The sequence below is a fragment of the Paramisgurnus dabryanus genome, chromosome 12 (genome assembly GCF_030506205.2).
Source record: "Paramisgurnus dabryanus chromosome 12, PD_genome_1.1, whole genome shotgun sequence".
Taxonomy (NCBI): Eukaryota; Metazoa; Chordata; class Actinopteri; order Cypriniformes; family Cobitidae; genus Paramisgurnus; species Paramisgurnus dabryanus.
The window spans coordinates 31,087,354-31,107,246 of NC_133348.1; the positions used below are offsets into that span (position 1 = coordinate 31,087,354).

At 37.3% G+C, this 19,893-nt stretch overlaps 1 protein-coding gene across 1 annotated transcript in view; it reads right to left on the bottom strand.

The window, feature by feature from the left end:
* rngtt (RNA guanylyltransferase and 5'-phosphatase) overlaps positions 1 to 19,893 on the bottom strand; it is a 164,596-nt gene that overhangs the window by 69,320 nt on the left and 75,383 nt on the right. Inside the window, exon 12 of the mRNA XM_065268829.1 lies at positions 7,771 to 7,839. Coding sequence (XP_065124901.1) covers positions 7,771 to 7,839 — 69 coding nt within the window. The remainder of the gene's footprint in view (positions 1 to 7,770; positions 7,840 to 19,893) is intronic.

Genomic DNA, 19,893 nt, shown 5'->3' on the forward strand with positions numbered 1-19,893 from the left:
GTAAAGAATTAAATAGCCTGATGTCTTACTATTCCTAAACTGGCTTGACACATCCCTAGCAGCTTTACTAAATCAAACTGACATATTTGGGAAAACATCATCTGCAAGATTAATCATCACAAATACTCAGCATATTCTCTAAAGAGATAAAAACAAAACAGGTGGAGACACTGTGAGAGAATGAGATGAGGGTATTTTAAAAAAAATAATTTCATAATAACAACAACATACCAGTTATGTGTATATATATATATATATATATATATATATATATATATATATATATATATATATATAGGCTTAATCACAGAATCTACATCTGTATGGCCTGAATCCTCAAAAGTACCCAACAAATGGACAAAATGGACAAACCTTGTTCAGTCTATTACAGTTCAAAAAAATGATTTTAAAAATGTATCTCTACTCAAAGGCATTTTTTTACCCGAATTGATTCTTGTTATGCTTTATTGTCTGTGTTGCTTGATTTAATCTTGTTTAAAGGGATAGTTCACTGAAAAATTTTAATTGTGTCATCATTACTCACCCTCAAGTTGTTTTATACCTCTACAGATTTTTTTGCTCTACTGAATACAAATTTTGTAGAATGTTAGTAAGCAAGCAGATCTGGGGCACCATTGACTTCCATTGTAGAAAAAAATAATGCCATGGAAGTGAATGGTGCCCCAAGATCTGTTTGGGTATTAAAATTTTTAGGTAAATATTGCCAGGGGGCCCTATTATACGCAGGTGTGAAAAGTGATTTTTGCAGTTATCATTTTGACGTCCATAGCACATGCTAGGGCTGTAACGATATATTGTGTGTCCCATTAAAAAGACCTGCCTAAAATCTATTCTGCATCGCGATTCTGTGTTTCATGCGCAGCTTGTGTGTGTACTATGGCGTTTTGTTCAGTAAGAAGTCCTTATCAATCAAAAAATCTTTCATTTTTAAAAAAGCATTTAAAAAACTCGTTAAACAAAATCATTCAAAATATTATTTATTATCATGAAAATACCTGAAACAATCCGAAGAACTGCAATACACATATTACTGTAGACATTTCCTGGAAAAGCGTTTGCAATGCTACTTCTTCTGTGGCACAAAGGGAGTTTTGGAGCGAGAGCGCCCCCTGGTTTTTGGATGTGGAGACATTTCACCGTAATTCATTCAAATTCATTAATTGAGAAAACGTGCATTTGCACGATAAATCGTTACAGCCCTAGCACACGCAGTTTCTGCTTATCTCATCTTGAGTACCTGCATCCTTTATATCTCTGAAGAGTCTTTATTTTTATCAGATTTATAAAAGATAGATCAGCTTTAGCGAATGTTTCCGGAAACACACGACCCCCTCGGGGTGTACCGCGGGAGAAGTGAGTCACGAGCAAGCAACACACACAATCACATTACTATCTCTGGATAACTTATGATTCACTACATGTTTGTGTCGTTTACATTATAGGCACTTACGAGCTGATTTTCAACATAACACAAACATTTGAAACAGTTTTACTAACCGCCTGCGACTCATTTTGGGATCCCTCCCGAAATTCAGGTTCAAACAAACGCACATGCAAAACTCTGCTGCTACCCTGGATAAACAAACGATATCCATTGTTTCCATAAGGCTGGCTTACTTGGAAAGCTGAACATCTAAAAACACACTTCTTTCGTGCCATTGTTGAGTCTTGATATAAAACAAAGCTTTCGTGTGCAGTGATAACTGCGACTCGCTATTGCTCGGATTGACATGTGAGCGTGGGTTTCCGGGGGAAGTGCCCATAAAAGGAACATTGGGTCAATGATACATAACGAGTACCCATGTTCGAAAAAAACTTTCCGAAACTTGGTGCAAACGCATCTGAAAGGGATTGGTTTATTGCATGTTACGCCCCAAAACACACCTATGACTTATTAAGAGAATAAGCACAGTTTCATCCGTCGTTAAAATAGAAAAAGTGGTTTGGCATTGCCATAAGTGCACTTGCCCTTCAGACCATGCACTTAGGTCATTAAAACATGGCCCAGATGTTTTATTTGAACTATCCCTTGAACTGTCTTTTACTTTGTCCAGCTCTTTAGGGATAAAATGTGCTATATAAACATAATGTATTTACTCACTAACAAATGTTCTCTTATGCTGCGTCTTATGCTTACACCAACCGCGTTTGAGGTGTCAAAATCGACTCTAGTTTGAATGCATTCGCGCATCTAGAGCGAAGTAGACACATGGAAAAAGCAAGCATTTGACGTGCCTCAGAGGCGAAATCCGCTTTTTGTGGGAGGGGCAAGTGCTTAGCGGACAATAGCTTACGGACAATATCAAGCGTTCCTTCATGTTGAATGAGTGAGTCCAGGCGGGGCCGCCACAGCAGCAAGCAGGCTCCTGATTGGTTAACGCACCGCGAAAATCCACCAAAGTTCACATTTTCAACTTGGGCGTCAGCCGCAAATTCGAGTCAAACGCAAAATGCACAAAAGCACCATTCGTGCGTACCGCGGCAAACGCTCAAGACGCGCCATTTGCGCGAACTAGACGCATATATGAGGCGGAATCGCGTCTGCCGCGCTAAATGCCTCATTCGCGCCGAGAGACTTCCAGATGCGCGTCAGCGCGTCTTCAAATTTACTTAACATTGAAATCACTCAGGGTTGACGCCTCTACCGCAGCTATTGTAAACGCAGCATTATAGTTGTCATGCTAAAGGTGTAACATTCTGTATATCTGTAAAGCGCTGGACCTCTTGACACGCCACATTTCACATTTTCTGTGTCTTGCTTATTTAACACATCTGATAAAAGACATCAGCTTGTGTTAGTACATTATAAACAGTGCTGGGTGGTTTTTATACCAATTGCTGGGATCATTTCTACTTTACACTGAAAAAATACTTGTGAATGGACAAAATATAATATGCCAAAATATAAACATATGGAATTTGAAGAGTATTCATTTTTAAACACATTGATATTATTGATTGACTGCTTTGCAGTATGTGTGGTGTGTGTCTGACCTTTCTTGCATTTTGCAGAAATACACAAGTGAATAATGTTGTGAGAAGAATGTTTTTGCCATGAAAACCTGATGGGAATTTTGAGTATATCTTTAGGCAAAACACAATCTACTTTTCACACAAACCATAAAAGCTCTTTCATTTCTGCATATTTAAAATGAGAGTGTCATGTTCAATAACATGTGGATGGGGAAGAATATTGTGATTTCAATAATAGTGAATACTGATCTGAATAACGGCTTCAGTTTGTTTCTTATACAGTAGTGTAAAAAAAATGTTGGCCCCCTTCCTGATTTTTCTTTTTCTTTTTTTGCTTGTTTGTCACACTTCAATGTTTCAGATCATAAAACAAATGAAGGTTTTTATTATGAAGGGAAAACAAAAACAAAATCCAAACCCACATGGTCCTGTGTGAAAAATGGTGTCCCATTACGTCTGGTGTAAAAGTAACACAGCATTTCAGAAAAAAAACATCATACCAACAGTAAAATATGGTGGTGGTGGTAGTGTGATTGTCTGGGGCTGTTTTGCTGCTTCAGGACCTTGAAGGCTTGCTGTGATAAATGTCTACTGTCTACCAAAATCCTGAAGGACAATGTCTGGCCATCTATTAGTGACCTCAAGCTGAAGCGAACTTGGGTTGATCCAAAACACACCAGCAAGTCCACCTCTGAATGGCTGAAGAAAAACGAACTGAAGACTTTGGAGTGGCCCAGTCGAAGTCCTGACCTGACTAGTAAAGATACTATTAACTCCTGTCAGTATTGCATTGTGAGCGAATCTTTCAAACATGGTAAGGAGCGTCACAATTTCTGGGTGATGTCAGAGGTATTCAGGCCAATCACAACGTACAGATTAGCTGGCTAATCAGAGACACAGAGCTTTTACAGATCGGTGAGCTTTGTGACAAATCAGAGCATTTGAGGCATATCTGGAGCAACAAAAATGTACGGTATGTGGAAAATAATGTGTTTTTTTAACCATAAACCACGCAAACGCATTGTATTATACCAAATACACAAAATAACTTTTTTAAGCAACAAAATAAGTGGTCTTTAATATTTACATTTGTTTCATGATCTGAAACATTACAGTGTGACAAACATGCAAAAAATATATATTATGTAAGTGGTTAATTGTGTTTTGCATTGCCTGGTTAATGTCTGCTATCATCGTATGGGTCTACTATTCCTTTAAGGGGTCTGTGAAAGGGGTCTCTATTTCACCTGTAGATTTGCCTAAACTAAAATCCTCTTTTTCTGAGTTGATTTCTAAAACTCTAAATGCACAGAATTTTTCTTATGTAAGGACACACACAGCATCAGCTTTAATGACTGAAACAAACACACATTGTTTCGGATCACATGAATTCAAGCTGCACTTTTCAATGCTGCATACCTCTCTTTGTTTCCTGCATTCAGGTCTGTCAGGACATTGGTGTTTTTGTGCATTTCACTGAAAGCACAGATGCTAGTTTTCAAGGTTTCTCAGAAATGCACATAAAGACATTTTTTGAAAACGGCCATGAACAATGGCTGTTTCAAAAACATTTCATGAAGAAAAGCAGCCATTTTATTCTGTAATTATATTTCGAATGATTTTCAGTGAACAAACATCTCAATTTCAGTAAGTCTTTTGAGACGGTAAGATTGTCTTTAGAGGATAGCAACCAGTTTTTTTGTAGCATCATCTTTATAGGGGATTTCAGGAGTGTAAATTTTCATGTTTTACCTTTTTAGTAACCAGGGTTTCACTCACCAGGCAATTTGGCTACTAAATTTTTAAGTTACGGGCCAGAATTCATTCATTGTTTCATAAAGATTAAAAAGGTTGAAAGATCGGTGCATCTCTAGAGTTAACTAATACTTTAAGTTGAATTAATTTAAAATTGTAAGTCAACCAGGTAACTTACTTTTTTAAGTTGAACCAGCAAATCTTTTTTTTTGTGTAGCCTATGCACAGCTGCGCACCCTATTCCATAGCCAAAAGCACACTTCTCCAAAAATGTAACCTGTCAATTCTACGCGGACTGCAACCGCTGTGATTGGTCTGCTCGAAACCCCCTCCCTCAGTTGAGAAAATACGGAATACAGATTTTTGTATTAGGAGCAATATTTAGCACATTCAGTGTATATTAAAGATGGAAAATTTGAAAGTTTGGACATTTTTAATGTTTTTGTATGACGTAATGCATACACTGCAAAAAAATGACTTTCTTACTTAGTATTTTTGTCCTGTTTTCAGTAGAAATATCTATAAATTCTTAAATTAAGATGTTTTTTCTTGATGAGCAAAATTACCTAAGAAAATAGGTCTAGTTTATAGACAAAAAATGTACAATTTAAGTAAATTTAAGCTTAAAACAAGCTAAATATCTGCCAATGGGGTGAGAAAAAAATAAAATAAAAATTAGTTAAGTGGCAGATAATTTTGCTTGTTTTAAACACAAATTCACTTAAATTGTCTTATTTTCTTAGGTAATTTTGCTCATCAAGAAAATACATCTTGATTTAAAAAATTTTTAGATATTTTTACTGAAAACAAGACAAAAATACTAATTAAGAAAGTAATTTTTGCAGTGTATGTTTACCAAAGCAATTAGCCTCAAGAAGCAGTGGGTTACCAGTGCATTTTATAACAGCTAAGGGGTGTTGTTAGGCACAAGCCGAAGCGGAAAACCCCCCTTAGCTGTTATAAAATGCACTGTAACTCCACTGCTTTGCGGGGCTTATTGCGTTTATAAAACGGTTACTTCATATGCATAGCAGGATTTAATAAAATAAAACACAAATAATGTGTAATAGTACAAATATTACTCTTCCGCCAAACAAAGTAGTTCCTCAGAATCAAGTGTGGCTGCAACAGAGCGCAGTTCCCAACTTCTTTCCACGTCAGCGTTTTTTTTTTTAAAGGCTTCCAGAAAAATGATCTTCTTTAAATAAACATAAAATATATCAAATGAAAGAACAGACTCTGCTTAAAAAAACATGTGTTCTCTTATCGCCTCTAAAATTTTCAGCTAAAAGCGGAGATAATTCCATTTTTGTGAAGAGCTTTTGTAAGAGATCAGATTCAGAGCCTGATCAAAACACGCTGTTTTCAGTGTTGAGTGAATGCGTCAGTGTTTAAGTTGGGTAAGATCGCCACCCAGTGGAAATACGGATTTGATTTATAAACTCCTCAGGGAGCGTTTTCTCTTTATTGACGAGATGACTCACCAATATTTATTGACATTTATCTGCATATCGTCATTAAATGTGCAATTGTATACAAATTAAAAATATGATCAAAGACTGTGGTGTTTATTTTCATAAATCAGTACGCAGCAACAGTGGCGCAGTGATACTTATGTAATGTGGTCTGAACCGTGAGGTTACCAGTGTATTTTATCACGGCTAAGAACACGTTTCAACCAATCAGAATGAAGAACCAGAACGGGCCGTTTTATAATATACAGTTTATGTTGATAAACGTAAAGCAATCTACCGTTATATTATTTAGCTAACAGTTGACCACAAACCACATGTATATAAATAACTAGTATTCATCTTTAGCCTAAGCATCTATAGTATTAAGCTCTGGAGATACTTTTTAGAGTTTTCGTGGCCTTTAACAGCTTTCACCTCAGTAGTTGTTTGTCCAAGTAACAAAATGCTTTGTTTTTTGTGCTCTTCCAATGCATATGTCCGGCAGTCCTTACAATACATTATCATGTTTGCCACTTACGGCGCATTCACACGGGGCGTAAGCGTTGACGCTTCTCATTCACTTTTAATGGGTGACGTCAAGCGTTGGCGAACTGAATTGTGGATCCGTCGGCGCCGCGTCAGTGCCGTTGCTCGCGGCAGAAGTTGAACATTTCTCAACTTTTCAAGCGGCAACGCGTGCGTCAGCCAATCATATCGCCTTATGCAAATAACCTAGGCAGAGCCAGCCAATTACGTTTATGGAAGACCGGAGCTTGTGTTGCGGCCACAGTGATTGGCTGTTGGCCACGCTTCAGACAAGCCTTCTGTTAAGCGTTAACGCTTACGCCCCGTGTGAATGTACCGTTAGTATTAAAACTTTAGCAGTTCTTTACTTAATTTTCATTGTTTGGGGTGACTTTTTTAATGTTGGTTAGTAACCCCAACTAAGTATTGCCCAATATTATGTTTAAGTGTTGTATTGAGTAAAGTATGCCGTTATTTGGTGCGTAGTTACACGCGTGTTCAAGCAATCTAGATATGCACAATAATGCTGTATTAGGCTCGTGCATCATAATAACTCACAATTTGAATATTTGCACTTAAACTGCACAGATTTGGCTTACATGAGCCTTATCAGGAAAATGAATGAGAGAACATAATTTATAAAAAATAACCCACCAAACTGGCTAGTGATTTGATAACATTTCCCCCCACAGCTGATTTTTACCCGCATTTGGCAGGATTGACTGTGGACTCATTTAATTTTACAATAACTGTTTAATTTGTCATTGAAAGCCCTTTAACTTTTGTGCACATACACACTGTATGATAAAGAACAAAAGAGAGAGAAATAAATTATATTCCCTCTCAATAAATGTAATATTACTGAAAGAAACAACATGAATAATTTACTCTTCAGGTCACTGCGGTTATTTTTTGTGAATATGTGTTTGTCTTTAAATGCTTTTTAGTACACAGACACAGTCCACTGTCTGTGTGTATTCATGTGAAAGATGCGCTAATGTACTCTTCTCTAAAAATATTGAAGAAAAACACATCAACTCACCCCTATAGGTTGGAAGATAAGACCATCAACTTCATGGCTGACCTGAGCAGTGAAACTGCCTTCAAGAAGCTGCAAACACAGACACATGATAAATCACAAACTCATCCAATCACAAACTTTTCAGCAAATGTTAGGAAAGGAAACACAAATAATAAAAATGAAAAATGTCTCTGTGATTCAGACATTTCAGCTAGAATACATTGATGTTTCCATAACCTGGCTTGTGATGGATTAAGAAATGTACATCTCAGAGCTTAAGCTAAATGTATACTTCTGTGTCAAGTGTATGACGTATACTGTAAAAACAATCAGGTAAAGTTATTATAGAATTTCTTTTTGAGTTAACTAGAGATGACCGATTGCAATTTTCTTGGCCGATTATGATTTTTCTGCAGGTCTAAAACCCCAAACCGTTTTGACTCGTGTAAGTACATGCTGAAAGGCAAGTTTATTAAAAGTCTTATTTGTGTTCACAGTCTGAAGATTTGTAATTATGGCTCAATTTGTGGAGGCGGTTCGGCTCGTGATCTTTATGTCAACGGATCATGATTCCAGTACGGAATTCAATTAATGCTGCTGTTGGAGAAGCGAGCTGCTTCCACTGCAAATGTGTGTGTGTGTGTGTGTGTGTGTGTGTGTGATGTTATTGCTTGCGTACCTGGCAAGAAAAGGACCGGCCCGGAATCGGAATGTCATAAGACTGACTCATGCGTTACATCATTTTAGGTATTACGTGACACAAGTAGCTCTCGGCCACTTTTATTTTTTAGAAAGTAGCTCTCCAATGAAAAAAGGTTGGAGACCCCTGCCATAGACTAACGCCCACCTCTCCAAAAATTTAACTGTGTCAATTCTACACGGACCGCAACTGCTTTGATTGGTCTGCTTGAAACCCCTCCCTTAGGAAAAAAATATGGAATAAAAAGTTCCGTATTTGGAGCGATATTTAATAACTCAAGTTGCAACAAGTCGTCTATTTACTTTCATCGTGCTTTTCCAACAACACACACAATAAGCTTCTTCGGCTTTTGCCTTGACACTGTGTATACACCACTAACTTGCCGGTCAACACTGCCGGTCTGCATGTGTAATTGCTAGGGCTGTCAAAATTAACGCGTTAGCGCAAATTCATTTTAACGCCACTAATTTTATTAATGTGATTAACGCAACAGCTTTGGTCCAGCCTATAGTTGAATATATTAGGATGCAGCCTTACTGTGACCCGTGCTGTCTGAATGAGTCAGAGGTTTTCATAAAAATAAGAACATTAAGCACTCGTCTAGCAAATCCAATGCTCTTAATAGTCATTACACATCTAAAATGATTTATTTGTACGTTTTCTGAGAGGTGAACCATCATAAATGACCTAATGCAAAGATGGGTCTCCATCTGCATATTTTGGTTTCGTTTTTAAAGCATGAAGAAATAAATAAATTGCAGGACTTGCTTGATGTTAAAAGGGTTATTAAGAGAGCTAAAGTTTAGGACCCGATTAATGTTTAAAGCATGGGTCTTCAACTGGGGGTCCGTGACGGAACTGCAGGGGGTCCACCAAATGATGTTCAACAACAAGCTATTTTTTGCTTAAAACGTAAAATATATGTACAAAACGTTACATGTCCCCTTTAAGTTGTGCGCGTGCGTGGCCGCATAGGTTTGAAGGCGCGCGTTCAGTTTAGCCAGCGGACCAAAATAATATATCTAAAGATTATAAATGTCCGCTCAGGAAGCAGCAGTAGCAACAGATAAGTCATCATAAAACAGGTAAATCTTATGTGTGTCTTTCTTTCAGAATGTCATTTTAGAATCAGTGCGACATGTTGTCTCATCTATATTACTGAACTTGGACGTACGGCTGTTTCACGCGGTTCAGATTTAAAGCACTAATTCAACAGGCAAATGACACCACACCGCGTCTGCATTTTAAACTGTTACAAAACTATCGCTCGCATTTAAAAATGAATGAAACGCGTGCCGTGATGGTGCTTTGTGCAAGATTCATAGTCAGGTTGAAATCCGCCTCTCAAAAAGTTTCCCCAAAGAGATGCGCTCGGACTCGATGCATGTTGTTCTCCTGAGTCTGATATGAAGCTATATAGAAAATAAACCTGCGTTACTTAAACTCGTGACAATGATGATACACGAGCAAGGCAACAGACCTCAAAATTATAAAGTAGCACAACCTCTGTCCCCACCAGAATAGACAGTCTTTGTGCCATTCACCATGATCAGTCATCTTTATAAACTGAAAGCCCTTGTCCAATTCACAGTAAAATTAAAATATATTACACTGCAAATACCTTAAAATAATATTATATTATTATTATTATTATATTAATATAAAAACTAAATCTACTTTAACAAAAAAATATGCATTTTAATATAGTATGGCTGTGTGACAATATGGTTTGTTTCTATTTATAAAACAGTTCCAGTCCTTGATTCTGATTGGTCATCAGTTGTACTTTATTCCACTTTGCGTTGTGCCTAATACGAAAAGGCAGACTCTCGTCCCTTACTGCTTACTTAAATATCTTTGTTTTACACATTTAGTATTAGGGGTCCCTGCTCCATGCCTCTCTAATCTAAGGGGTCCCCGACCCAAAAAACGTTGAAGACCCCTGGTTTAAAGAGTTATTAAGAGCGACAAGACTCAAAAATGATCTTCCTCGCATGCACACAGAGGCCTGAGTGTGCGACCCCAATATGTAGACATCTACACAAAATTACAGTTTTAAAAATATCTGTTTTGACAAGAATTCATGCAGGTATGACCTTTAATCTGATATATCTGAAATGAATGTTTAGTTAACTGAGGAAAAATATTTGAGGTGTTAACATTAAAGATCCTTGCAGTATAGTAGATCTTAAAGTTGTCTGTCTCAATGTAAATCAAACAAAAATAAAGAAAAAGTTTAACATATATTGATATTGTTTTTGACTTTGTGTGTGCTAAATCTATTTATTAAATCTATTATTTTAAGGTGTGGATGTGGTAATTTTGCAGTAATTTGGGATTTTTCTCAAAATTACCTTTGCTGACTCTGTCAACTTCAAAAAGGTTGAAGATTCAAACAAATCATGCATTTTTTTTTTAAGTTTTTTTTAATAGAGAATGTCAAAATATAAAACACTCATTTTATAAAATTTGCTCATTCTGAGCAGCAGCAAACAGAAATGGAGAAAGAAAAGGGTCTTCTGAAAGGAAAATTCATATACAAAACAACGGCTGATGGTTCTGTTGAAAATGTAAACAGGCTGGCGTAACATAAATTTGCATATAGCATATGTATTTGTCCACACCCATGTTGATTAGAGTATTAAAAAAACAGAAAATTGTTAAATTAAGGTAAATTTAGAACAGATAAAAATACATGATTCATTTGCGATTAATCGTGAGTTAACTCATTAAATCATGCGATTAATCTAGATTAAATATTCTAATCTATTGACAGCCCTAGTAATTGCACATGGATGTGAACAACAACAACGCAAAAGTATATCGAAAACTCACGAGTAGCCAATGCAAATGTATAAATCAGCCTTTAGATATAATTCATTATCTAATGTTTCAGATGAGCTCCATGTGTGAGAGCATGTGAATTGTACAGTATATGTAAAAAAGTAACATTTTGATAAGTAATATATAATATATTCTCTTGAAGCGTCTCTGCTTGTGGACGAAAATGAACAAACCACTTGCGTAATAATCCTGTTTAAAATAATTGCTTGTGAATCAATCTGAATCAAAGACTTCACTGGAGTTGCAAAAATAATGACTCTTTTGAAACAGGTTTCTCCAACCCATCAATCATTGATCAAACGTCCAGACAGTAATTTAAACTTTAAAGCCATTTTAAGTGTTGCCGTATATTTTTTCCACATTTTACTTGTGGACACATTTCAAAAAGAAATACGTGCAAATACACTTGAATGTAATAAACACGTCACTTTAATTTAGTTCTTTTGTTAGTTTTGTTAGACTTCGCCTGCTTGCAAAAAGAGAAATATTTATCGCCTCATATGCGGGATGACTTCACCTACTAGCACAAATGGGAATCATTGTTCGTTTCCATGGCAACCGGTTCCGCTCCCAACATTCATGGAAATTGAAAAATGTATGGAAAAGCATTCGTACGCATCGCTGTACCAAGCACCACATAAAAGCCATTTCCTAACTGAATTACCTTGCAGTTTGTTTTCGTGGCTGTTCTGCCTCACATTTTTACCATTTCATAAATTAAAAAGTCAACACCCACAAATTCCCAAATCATAAAGGGTTGCTGAAAAGCAGACACAGAAGCAGACTTCAAAATCTGAAAATAGTACACCTGACTCATTCACAGTGCTATAACTTGGGAAACCATAATTGTATAACGATTTAGGATGGATAATATTAAAACTGGAGCCAGAGCTTTACATTTCGCAAAAAAGTTTAGAACATAAATCAACATTAAAAATCATGACTAATTTTAGACATAAACAATGAATTTAAATATTAATGCATGCAAGCGTTCACAAAATCTAAAATGCATACGTCAAATAACCGAAAGTAAACAGTGAGACTGAATATTTTCTGGTGTGAAGAGTGACCGCCATAAATGACTTCTCTTCTAATAAATGTTTCAAGACCTTGAGACTGTTTGTGTTTGAATGGATCACTGCAGTAAATGCACACGACTCTGAAACCAAACAAGACCAGAAGATGAAAGGCGTCCCTGTCTGACATTGTGCTAAACTAAACAGAACAACTTTAATGGCTTCTTTTATTAATTATAAACTACCCTCAACTCTATGAACTCCTCCACATCTACAAGGATTTTATATGAACGCTGATTTCGGGGGTACGGTCGGGTCATAAGAGAGATTCTCACGGGCGCTCTAATGAAGCACGACCCTCCACTTCACATTAGCTGCATTATTTTCTCATTTAATCTCTTAGAAACACAAGCGAGTGTCTCTCAGATACTGTATTAAAATTCCAGTCAGTTAGGCAGTCTGCTGCAAACAGCGTCCTTCATACCGAACACAACAACCCCCAATGCTCCGAGAAGTATCAGATACCAGCGGTTACATTCACAGGGGCTTCAGGTAAAATAAATACGACCAGGCCGTGTGCCATATCTAACCTTGTTAATGAGCACAGTAACGATTAATGGGATCATTACCTTCTGTTAAACTCGTTTAAAGTCACATCTGTGAGATTAAATGTTCACGAGATGTAAAAACATGTGGGAAGAGTATTAAATACTGAAGAACAAGTGTATGGTGGGATAATGTTGCATTAATGGCAACAATCCTATCGTGAACTGTATTTACGCAAATATTGAGTGTAGCAATGGGCCTGTTCAATTGTCCTCCAAAAATAACGACCTCATAGGTTGTTTGTCCAAGCACCTAATTACCACGTAAAGTGACGTATTAAGGGATTAGTTTCCTCTAGCGGCAGTAGCTTATAAATACAACCTGTTGTTAAGTTTTAAAGTTTTTGCTTTACACATCAGATTAGACACATTTAATTTTATGAATTTGTAAATGTAGAAACGGTTTCATAAACATTTATGGTTTTAAAGATATTTTGGAGCATCTAACCCCACTCTCAACCTCACCCTAAACCCAACCACTTCTCAACCATATAAAACACAACACGCAAGTAAAAGTACAGTCAGGTATTTATTGCATATAACAGCATAAAAGTATTACAAACCATTCGCATTGCAAACCTTGTGAACTGAACCCATACGATTACTTTATAAGAAAAACGCACAGTCAGATCTTATTCAAACATAAACCAGCATGATGTGGTTGGTCACAGGAGCCAATAGCGCTTCACATTCTCAGCTGACGTAATGATGCGATCGGTCACGATACACACGAAAGCCAATGCCTTTTCACAATCATAGATGACGTATCATCGCTTCTTCTGGCGACAGTTTTTGAATCAGTCAGTGTACGTCCAGATCTGATATTTACAGCGGATTGTTATCACTTTTGCATCTTTTCTTCAAATAAATCGATCGTTTGACCTCGGTACACTTGGATTTTTTAAAGTACATTTTTATAAAGTTATAACTGTTTTGTATGCTGTGTTTATATCATAAATAAATAAATGGGTACGTTTTTTGCCCTAAATGCCTGAATAGTGTAATGTGTAATAAAATACAATTAATCCTGGCAGTTTAAATTGAAAATGTTATCCCTGTGCATGTCATCATAGCAAAATTATACCCCAAAATATAATTTTATACCCTAAATACATTAAGTTTCACCTGCTGCCGGTAGAGGCGCTAATTTTGTAAATGCATATATAGTTCATATTTGGTGAAATGGACAAATGACCAAAGCAATCGTATGGGTTGGAGAATAGATTGATATAACAGAATTTTTGCCGAAACAAACCACCAAAATCTCATACTGGCTAATGCCCAACTGAGTGTATATAATTATAAAATGGTTAGTTCCAATCCTTGATTCTGATTGGTCAATAGCTGTGCTTTATTCACGATAACGGCGCATTCACACGGGGCGTAAGCGTTGACGCTTCCCATTCACTTTTAATGGGTGACTGAATTGTGGATCCGTCAGCGCCGCGTCAGTGCCGTTGCTCGCGGCAGAAGTTGAACATTTCTCAACTTTCAAGCGGCAACGCCTTATGCAAATAACCTAGGCAGAGCCAGCCAATTACGTTTATGGAAGACCGGAGCTTGTGTTGCGGCCACAGTGATTGGCTGTTGGACACGCTTCAGACAAGCCTTCCGTTAAGCTTTAACGCTTACGCCCCATGTGAATGTACCGTAAAACACTGCTATGACCGCTTCACCCAATGGTTCTGTTTATCACTGCGCCCTTAGCAACACCCTTAGCAACCACACGTATCGGTTTGTTGTTTTTATTTGATCTTTCATGCATATTACACATTGTAACACATTTTTGTTCATGGTCAGAGACAATTTTATTTTCTAGCGGAAGGAATGCTTTATATTGATTTAACTTCCTGAAAGTTGCACTAATATTTTTTTTTTACTTCAATTTTGTGTGGTAACCGTTTTCGCGTCGTGCCTAACAACGCTTTTCAGCCGTTACCTTCACAGCACAGCCTCTCGTACCTTATTGCTTACTTAAACAATTAGGTACAATTTGTAGAATCTGCCGCTAGGGGGCGCACAATCAAAACAATAACATACATTAATGAAGTGCCGAGAAAACGTGGAATGATGGTATTTGGTGTCTTCAGGACACGACGGGAGTGAGAAATCATGTTAACGGATGAGGTAAAGTAATCAAGTTTTATAAATGTTGCGTTTGATGACATTGTTTTATTTCATTATGTAAGGTTTTAAGTAATGTCCAAAACTAAATTGTTAATCATATATATTACAAACTAATCTTGTGATCGATATAATAGCATACGTTTTTTGTACAGGGTTCCCAGACCTTAGTTAATTTCAAATTCAAGAACCTTTCAAGGACTTTCCAGGTCCAATACCCTCAAATTCAAGTTTAAATGTTACATCGTGTTACCTTTTAAGATACATTGTTACAGTTCCCTTTCAAAGGAACTCGCACTGCGTCACTGCGGTGACACTTTGAGGACGCCTCCAAGGTTAAGTGCGTCTGAATGTGTATATCAAATTCAGCCAATGGTGAGGCTTAACAACAAACACAGGGGAGACAAGTATATCGCTATCTGAAATATTGCCAAAGACGGCGTTACAGGGATGCAGGAAGTATGGCAAGGGAGTCGCAGCGCCTCGTTCCCTTCTCAGGGAAAAACAGTTACATACGTAACCCAAAACGTTGTCATTTGTCAAACACAACTATGCAAAAAAGTATTTTGGTATGAATCAACATTCGCATACAGAAGATATAAGCATTTAAAGCAAACAGTTTTAGCATGTGTGCTTAAAAAGTCTAGAATTTCTATGATATTATCCTACACTACACAGGGAATAATATGGATTTTTTTCCAGAAAACTTCTTGCATAAAATAGATTTAAGCACTTTCAATGACCTGTATCTATGTATGTATATTTTCAAAAACTTCCCAGGGCCTTGAGATTCACAAACTTTCAAGGACTTCAAGGACCTGTGGGAACCCTGTTTGTAGTGTTACGAATCAAAACAACTCACCTGTCGAGTAAAACACAAGCTTACACTTAAGCAAGCTGTCTTTGTCGACACAACCAGCGGAAGATGGTAAAAAGTAATCGTGGTCCACAAACAAGCAAACGCTCGATACAAGCGACAGACACTATACACTAATGTTACTTCCGCATTTGTCATGTGGTTTTTACATCCGTAAAGGCGGTTACAAAGGATAACGTGGATATGACGTCATTGACAGGTGACTGCACTGCCCCGTGTCACTATTTAGAATGGCAATTTTCTCAGGATTTACAAGTAGTTGAAATCTTTAGAGATATTGTTAGCAATCAGCTGGACAAAATATCTAACACTGGCCTAGTGTTTTTTGGATATTGTACCTTTAAGACATTCTCATGCTTAACTACATGTTGCATTTGAAATTCATAATTAGTTTTCATTTTACTTTCCTTCTCTTTTATTAATTGTTTGCTTTTACATGTTCCTAAATGCACTTAAGTCATTTGGTTATGCAAATAAATGCATTAAAATGTTTAATTTTAACTTTGAAACTTTAAAAATATAGCCTACCCAAGTATCCTTTAAATGCTTCATTAAACTTAAGTGTATACGTTTGTGCACTTTATAGATTTGTAGTCACTGAATGCATTTATTATTTTAAGCATGCATTTGTGACTGGCTCTATAAAATCACCAAACACATACAGGCGTTTATGAAGATACAGATAAAAAGCACATTAAGCCTATAAAGTATGCATGAGATGATACGAAAGTCACTCCCTGTGCTCGGGACCCTGCAAAAGTGCACTCGAAAGGGGTAATAACAGGAAGTGACATCACTGGTGAGGGTTCATACAGTATCAGATGAATGCAAATAAGTTTATGACCGAGTGAACTTTCCAGACAAAAGCTCTTTGATCCTGAGACGACTGTTGAAAATCTTTTCCACTCTTCTGTGTGTCCGTTTCCTGCCTGCACATCAGACGTCTGCCGAACGCAACAATGCCACCCTCTCTGTTCTCGAGAGCATGTCATTATGACTTCATCATAAAAGACTGCATCTTCACATCAGACCCCTGAACAAGACAAAGCTCAAATACCCAGATATACAGCACACAGGCCTGAAAGACCAAGACACGAAGTTGACCAGAAGAAATTGACTTATTCATGACGAACAATGAACAGAGAATGAAATGAGACATGGTCTGAATCTCCTCTTGTGGGAAATTTCTCAGAAATCCCTGAGCATGTTCATTTTGCAGAAAATTATCCCACTTATCCCCGCAGAAAAAGCGCAGCTCACTGGCTAATGTTCTTCATATTCTGAAATTGGACTTTAAGGGCCTTTGTAAGAGAAATAATGAGTTACTGGCTTTTATGTTTTATCTGTTAAGTTTATATCTGTGCACAACTGCAATGCCTAATCTCACTGCTTGAGAAACAGCTCTCAGTACAGATCTCTCAATATGTCTATGTTGTTTCAAATATCTGGTATAAAAATGACAACGTTTATCCTCAATATACAGTACTATGCAAAAGTCTTAGGCCATCATGCCCGAATTAGATTTGTTGTTTTTGCAATGTTATAGTGATCATTTCTCTTTTATAGAATACATCCAGAAAATACATGAAATGTGTATATAGTATTAAAAACTGCATAAAAATGTAAACTGATGTGTCAAGTTTTTAGGGTAAACTCCCCTTCCACTTAAGCAATAGCACGAAACTGCAGGATCTCTTAAACCTAAATAAAATTAAATCCTATTCTAATTCTTATTTTAAAGAAATTAGTTTTTTTACTTCATGCTACTCAAAAATGCTCAAGATGTGTTTAGTGCCAAGAGAGGTCACACTTAACACAGACGATGCCTAAAGAAGACATTTAATCCTGAAAATGTAAATTATTTTTCTGTTTGTATCTTAAAAAATAGACTGAAAAATAAATGTGGATGGCCGCGTTTAAAGGCATCAAAATCACGTCTACCGTGCCTAGTTTGCCGCTTGAACATTTGAGTTTACTCGCTTCATTCGCGCGCGAAATTCTAGTCATCAAGACATTCACGCGGAAATTTGCGTCATGGGAGGGGCTTCTGCGACTCCGCTCGCTTCTTGTTAATCACGTCACTACTAGAACAAGCTCCTGATTGGTTAACGTGGCGCGTTTTTCCGCCAAAGTTCAACTTTTTAAACTCGCGCTCAATTGACTTAACATTGAAATCACTCACGCTTGACGCCTGTACCATGACTGGTCTGAACGCAGCATAGGCTTTTGCACAGCACTGCATACTACGTAATTTTACATTTGATTGTTTGTAGCAATGATGTTACAGCGTGTGTCAGAGTTGGAGTCAAGACCAGACCAAACCAAACCCACGAGTTCACACGGTCCAAAAAGGTCTACAAGACTAGGGAGCTCTTTCATAAAGCATGCATATGCAAACATTTTATCATAGATTGTGCGTATGCACGTCATATTTACAGTGTTCCCACACCGTAGTTAACTTCAAAATCAAGGACCTTTCAAGGACTTTCCAGGTCCAATACCTCAAATTCAAGGACTAAATGTGGAGACACATTTCAAGTGAGAGCAAGGTTACAACGTGTTACCTTTTAAGATACATTGTTACAGTTCCCTTTCAAGGGAACTCGCGCTGTGTCACTGCGGTGACACTTTGGGGACGCCTCCAGGGGTAAGTGCGTCTGAATGTGTATATCAAATTCAACCAATGGTGAGGCTTAACGACAAAGACAGGGTGACGCGGGAGCCAGGAAGTATATCGCTATCTGAAATATTGCCAAAGACGGTGTTACAGGGACGAAGGACGTATGGAGAGGGAGACGCAGCGTCTCGTTCCCTTCTCAGGGATCAACAGTTACATACGTAACACGAGATGTTTTCATGTGTCAAACACAACTATGCAAAAAAGCATTTTGGTATGAATCAACATTCTCATACAGAAGATATAAGCATTTAAAGCGAACAGTTTAGCACGTGTGCTTAAAAAGTCTAGAATTTGTATGATATTATCCTACACTACACAGGGAATAATATGGATTTTTTTTCCAGAAAACTTCTTGCATAAAGTAGATTTAAGCACTTTCAATGACCTGTATCTATGTGTGTATATTTCAAAAACTTCCCAGGGCCTTGAATTCCCCCTCCCCAGATTCACAAACTTTCAAGAACCTGTGGGAACCCTGTATTTATGACATGGTAAAGTGCTTAGCGCCACGTCAAGGACTGAGCAGATGTACGCTTCTAAGAGGTTTTTGGAAATATAAGCCATTCTTGCTGCTTGAAAAAAATTTAAACATTGACATGAGCTATTTTATATGTCAAATTAATGGGCGTCATTTCAAGGCGGAGATTTGAAACAGTTTAGATGCACACAATTTCAAGATCATAAGCGATTTTTTTCACATCTGCAAATGTGGGGTACACACGTTATCTGTACTTATTACACGGCTCTCTGGAATGCTTGATTCTGATTGGTCAGTTGAGACATTTGCAGGTTCGTTCTTTTCAAATAATAACCGCTCCAAAATAATAACGCATAGCCGGACTACTTGCACGAGTAAAATCGCTCCGCGCCAATAAAGATCAATAAAGATTACTGTCTGTTTGGCGCCATCTTGTGACAAACACTCGACAACCACGACAAGACACAGACAGCTTACTGAGACTGAACTTGACAAAATAGAGCATGACAGCTACGAAGCCAACACACAAAAAAATACAGAATGGGCATTAAAACTTCTCAAAGACTGGCTAAAAGAGAAAAAATGGAGACAAGTATGAAGCAGAGGATCTTAATAAGGTATTACGATCATTTTATGCATCTGTGCAAAGTTTCGCGGAAGGATAAAAATGTTAATTTAAAACAAATATGCCAATAAAATTCATATTCATGTCCAGTTTTTTTTCTTATGTGGCAAGTAGCCGTGTAATAAGTGGGATAATGTAGAGGCAGCCGGTAGTTATTGGGAAATAAGCCCCTTCAGTGTGATACAAGACCCTCCG